This window comes from Phocoena phocoena, chromosome 15 (genome assembly GCF_963924675.1).
Source record: "Phocoena phocoena chromosome 15, mPhoPho1.1, whole genome shotgun sequence".
NCBI classification, from domain to species: Eukaryota; Metazoa; Chordata; class Mammalia; order Artiodactyla; family Phocoenidae; genus Phocoena; species Phocoena phocoena.
Window position 1 is genome coordinate 29,698,258 of NC_089233.1, and position 6,000 is coordinate 29,704,257.

At 33.2% G+C, this 6,000-nt stretch overlaps 1 protein-coding gene across 1 annotated transcript in view; it reads right to left on the reverse strand.

Annotated features, from left to right (window-relative positions):
* The window catches only part of ATF7IP2 (activating transcription factor 7 interacting protein 2), a 61,676-nt gene extending 57,216 nt beyond the window's left edge, over positions 1-4,460 (reverse strand). The window contains exons 1-2 of the mRNA XM_065893208.1: positions 3,614-4,460; positions 2,474-2,598 (exon numbers count right to left, since the gene is read on the reverse strand). Coding sequence (XP_065749280.1) covers positions 2,474-2,598; positions 3,614-4,460 — 972 coding nt within the window. The remainder of the gene's footprint in view (positions 1-2,473; positions 2,599-3,613) is intronic.
* Positions 4,461-6,000: the final 1,540 nt, after the last annotated feature.

Here is a 6,000-nt window from a genome sequence, read left to right on the forward strand (position 1 = left end):
ACTGCTCAAAACATATGTATTATGTAAATAAGTGCTCAGAAAATCATACTATTTTTACTGACAGCCATTACCTGTCCCCATGTGTGGTTTTTATGGATTATTGCATGCTTGCCAGTTCACTGGCTGAGGTCAATACGTGAAGTTCATACCCTGATGAATCTTGGAATACATATTTAACTGTTTTGAATATGGAAATACTGTTTTGCTAAGAAGCAAAAGCCATACAGTGTTCGTCAAACTTCCCTGGTAAGGAAGAATAATATGGAATACTTGTTAAATTCACAAATTCCTAGGACCTACTCTGATTCACCAATTTCCTGAAAAGAGGCCTGGAAAGAGGCCTGGCACCACTAATGATTCTTATCGGGTAAGTCTGAGAAAAGAGAAGCTTAAAACAATTAGTAGTGAGCTGAAGACACCACAATTTAAACAAGTACTCCTGGTGATTCAGATGGAGGCAGACTCTTAAAACTTGGTTGGTTACTTTGGATTAACTGCCCTCCAAGGCATGCGTCCTCTAGTGTAGAGTACACACTTGTTCTCATTTAGTGGTTATGGTCTTCATACAGAAGGAAGACACAATAACCTCCACCAAATACCTCATAAATATCTTCTGCAGATGGTAATGTGTCAAAAATTATGGAATCAGATGAAGTCCTAGCTACAATTTGCAGATGGTAGGCAAAGTGGCCTAAAGATTGGAGAAAAACTGGAAATTATGTGTGTATATGTGTGTGTGTGTGTGTATATATATATATATATATATATATATATATATATATATATATCCCCTATCTGCCTCAACTTTCTGCAATGGTGGGTAGGGTTAACAACTTGGACTTCAGAAGAAAAACCCCTCTACTTCAGTAATTTAGGAATCAACCAGGCCAAGATCCTTCTGAAACCTCAAAAGATAAGAGTTAACTGCTCTGGGACTCTCTCAGTTGGGAAGAACAATGTCAGAATGAGAGGCCCTATTCTGCTGGGATTCAAACAAGAAAAACAAACAGATGTGGTTTAGAGAGTTAACTGTTCAGATAGGAATTAAAATATCAAGTGAGGGAGAGCTAGTTACTGAGAGATAGATAAAAGATAGGAATTAGCTAAAACCCACGCTGTCACCCGACAATGTAAGAAACTTCTGGTGGTAGTGGTGGGGGAGGATAACAAATAAACTGCATTCCTTCAACCTCACTGGCAAGGACCATATTCTGTGTCAACTTGGACCAAGTATTTTGTGAGGTAGATAATAGTGGTGAATGAAAACCCTGATTTTTCTGTGCCAGTGAAATTAAAATGTTCAAAGATTAAATTTTGTATTTATATGTCCATATCAGAACTTATTTCTGAAATCAGCTACTAATCACTGAGAGTAACACAGCTGCAATCCCCAACTTCTTAAGCTAGATCCATGTTTAACATAATTCCACTACCCCATCCCTGCAAACAATAGAATATTTACATATTTTTTTATTAATGTCTCATTTGGTCTTGCAGAAGAAAATAAGAAGTAGAAAGGGGAAGTATTGACTCACCTTTTAAGCTGATTCTGCATGAGTCTTTCAATGGTTTCCATTTATTATGTGAATATATGTTGATATAACATGTAACTATGTAATTATAATGGCCTGTTTTAGAAACAGTGTTTTTGTTTCTGAAACAGCAGGATAGTTTGGATTGGGACATTTTTTGGTCCACTATAGCTGACGACAATCTATCACATAATGACTTTTAGTTGTGGCATTTCAGTGGTAATAAAATAGCAAAACATGATCATCAAAACAAGTCCTGATACAGGACCTACTAAAATTGAAGCTCATTACACTTAAAGTCAGAGTTGATCAGACATTAATGGAAACTAGTACAATGAGATGAAATGGGGCAAAAAGAAAAGGAAAAGTACACTTAATGATGCTATAAAAGCAAAACGTCAGATAATGCACCATATCTGTGTAAATTAGGGTAAGTAAACCTTTCCCTAATTTCTTGGAAATTAGGGCAAGTAAACCTGAATGTAGCAGGACTTTGTAATGAACTTCCGGGTTGCCTGGGTCTATGAATTAGTGATCAATTGTGATAATAAACAGCTATAGCTGCAGATCAAGAACGCCATGACCAGTACAAAAGAGACAGAATTGTTCACAAAACTCAAGGTCATGTAGTGTCTGACTTGAAGAGATTTGAGCATAATATTGACTAAAAAGCCCATTCTCTTTCTACCACAGCACTCTACCTTCATGTGATTCTGTAGGTTACTCTGCATAGGATCATTTTGAAGGATCTAGAGATGTTTTGGTGATGTAAACAATTATTTTTCTCTAATATCTCCACCTGCTAATAATTCAGTTTTCATATACCTGCCCTGCATCATGAAAGTTATCTGTACTCATTGTTTAGATCAATTAACTTTTACCATTTTTTACTAATCAAAAGTAAAAGTTTCTGAAGCAAATATTTAAGCCCAATATTTTACCTGTTCCAGCAATGCTGTTTGCTTTCCCAGAGCTAGAGAAATATTTTCATTAACTTGCTCTGAAGTTTTCACACGCTTAACATTTTCTTTGATTTCTGAAAACGTCCTCTTCTTTTGATTATGGCCTTGGGGAGACGGAAAGATGAGACAGAAAAATACTCCTTCTAATGAAGGAAACAGGGGAATTCTCTAATTTAGGGACCCCTAAGCAAATTAAAAAACTAAAATGTGACCAGAGCAGCATTTTTTAGAAAATGTATAAAAGATTCTGACAAACTAATCCTTAAAAAAAAAGAGTATTTTAGTCCTGGTCTCAGATATACTTTCCTTCCAGAGTATTTAATATACACTTAATACTAACAAAAACAATAAATTACAGCATTTGATCTTCTGTTTACAGTTACTTACTTGGTGGTCTCACATTATTTTTAGAGTTACTTAGGCAGTCCTACATATTTTTAATAGGTGATCCTACTATTATTTTTAAGCAATTTAAAATTCACCTTGTTAAATGATCACTCTGTAGCATACACAAGAACACAAATACAATTTATCCTAGTATATCAAGTTTTTCTTGTATTTCATTAACCTACAAAAACACCCTTTTAATGAAATTTACTTGTGCTATTTTAATAACTTTATAACCCTAGAACTTCATTGGTTTAATTATTTGATGAGTTTCTCACTTTACACACAAACCCGTATGTATTCTTATTATCTATCCGCTTACACTTGGCATGTGATATACAGGCCAATTCTATGGAAAGAAATGGGTTCAACTATTTAAAAAACCCACTCTGCCTTTCAACTAGCCTCCTTATTAATTTAATAAAACTTCAAAAAAAAAGAAAAGGTGTAAATGAAATAAACCAAGCAATTTCTATAAACCACCTTTTGATTTTGTTGTACTTTCAAAGGAAAGTGATTGATTCCTTCTTTGCCAGAATTTACTTCCCTTTGGACATAGAGGATACCATTCCCCCTCCCCACCAAGAATGGTTCAGAAATAAGATACTCTGAAATAATTATCATTTACTGTTTTCCTGTCTATGTGTACTCTACTGTTTCTGAGATTATGAAACTGCCCAAAGCAAAGTAACTATTTTAACTTCTCCAAGAGATACGTAAGTATGCACTTACTGTTATTACTATCAGTGTCAAATGAGGACAGCCACTTTGCATCTGTACTTTCACAACTTAAAATGCTGGAATGACAGGTTCTACAGGATTCTTCACTTTTCAAAATGTCAGCAGCACAGTTACTAGAAATGACTGAATTTACCAAGTTAGGTATTTTATCAACAGGCACAAAAGGGATATCTGAATTTAAAGTTAAAGTGTTATTTTGTCTTTTATCACGAAACTCAGAATTGGAGTTTGTTTCTAAATAAGAAACTATCTTGTCAGTTCTCTTATCATCCAAAGTATTGGTTATTGTAGACTTTGCAATCTGAACTACACCACTCAATACACTGGATGGACAGCAAATGGATTTCAGATTACAATCCTCTTCATGTTCAAAAATGGATCGTGTTACACTTGCCTGACATTCAAAATGGCTTTCAAAAGTGTTTTGTGAATCTTTTGCGTCTTGTGTAAAGAGTTTCCTGAGAGATTCTACTGTTTTACTTGGCTTTTCATAAGGGTACACAACTTGTTCTTCATTGTATTCTAATCTTGTTTTTGAATCAACAATTTCTAGTGGTTTTATTAAGTTCTGAGAAAATACTTTACTTTTTGGTGCACATACTGAAATTTTTATAGAGTCCAAAGAGGAAGCATCATTTTCAGAATGTCTACATTTGCTACTTATGACATCAGTACTTGAATTCTGATTACTACTTGACACATTATTCCCAATTGCTGCTGTTTCTAGTGCTTCAACATTCTTTGACTTATTCAGGATCTCTGCTTGCTTCCGGCAACTTGCAGGCATTGTTTTTCTTGCTTTTAAAATCTTCCGTTTACTTCTATCTGGACTTGCCATCTTTCATATCCTAGAATTTAAGATACCATATTTAAATGAATATCTCTAGCAGACAAAAGTTAACATTTACTTACAATATTAAAATAATGCCGTAACTAATCTTTCCAGATTTAGATAATTATTTTTATTGAAAAATATACCCATTTTCATCTGTTATTGATAATTTTAATTTTGTTCTATAACTCTATATAAAGTCAAAATTTATACTGTCAGTAAGCCTCTATTTGATACTAAGTCTGATAATTTATCTGGCCACTTTTTGTTATATCACCTCACTACTATAACCATTAAGTTCTGATTTAAATAATCCAAGTAGGCCATACTTTAGATAATCTAAAGATTAAGTTGCATTTCTTCATAAAAACAAAAAACAATGTTTTGTGTGGAGTGTTCCATTTTCTACATACCGTGGCACCTTTTTAAAGCTTTCCTAATGTTCAAATTTCCAAATTAATGGTACTGCACGAGTAATTCTCAACAATCATCAGTATGAAATGAGCACTAAAATACACAACGTGATGCTAGTTCAAATAAGAAAGCCAAGTTAGGTTTCAATACATCCTTAATTTTGAATTATTTCTATTAATTTAAGAAAAATCTACTACATAGCAGGGAAAAATATTTTAGTATTTATTTCTCAGTATCCACATCAAGCCTGATCTGAACCATAGGTAAGTAAATGGTTTAAAAGAAAGGAAAACTGCCAAATTACAAGGCACTTAAAGGCATAATACAAGCAAAAGAAAAAAATTATATAATACATGATAGACCAGTTACCTAACAAACTATAGAGCACTTATTAAACTCGAAGACAGAATCTAAGACATTTTAAGGTGCAAATAACCCAGTCAAAGCTACCTGAATAATTTGATTTATCCTTATCTATTTTCTTAAAGTTTTCATTTACTGTAGTTTTTTCATTCACTATATCATTTGACCAGGAACAGTTCCAGGATTTGTTAGACTTGAAGGCTAAGTGAATATTTATTTAGAAAAAGAAAAGATATCACAAACTCAAATTGCAAAAACCTGTTATGTATACATAAAAATCAGGAAATCCAGAAAAATAGCACATTTTCATTAAGGGCCTGATACAAAATAGAACTCTATTTTCTCTATATGACTACATATTTGATAGCCTTTTCATGAATACAGTATTTGTAATATTCCCCAAAGACAAACCAAATCTTTTCTCTAGCAAGGTTGATCAATTTTTAATTTTTTTATTTTGGGTTTTTTTTTTTTTCCAAACATTTTACTGAAGTACCTACAGAAAAGTGCACATATCATGTGTTCAGTTAAAAGAATTTTCACAAACTGAATACACCCATTTAATCAGAATCAAGATCAAGAAGAGAATGATCCATAGATTCATCAATTATAACAAATATACCACTCTGGTGGGGGATATTCATAATGGGAGAGGTTATGCATGTGGGGGTCAGGGGATATATGAGAAATCTCTGTATCTTCTTCTTAATTTTGCTGTGAGTCTAAAACTACTCTAAAAAAATGAAGTCTGAAAAAAAAAGAGCTATAG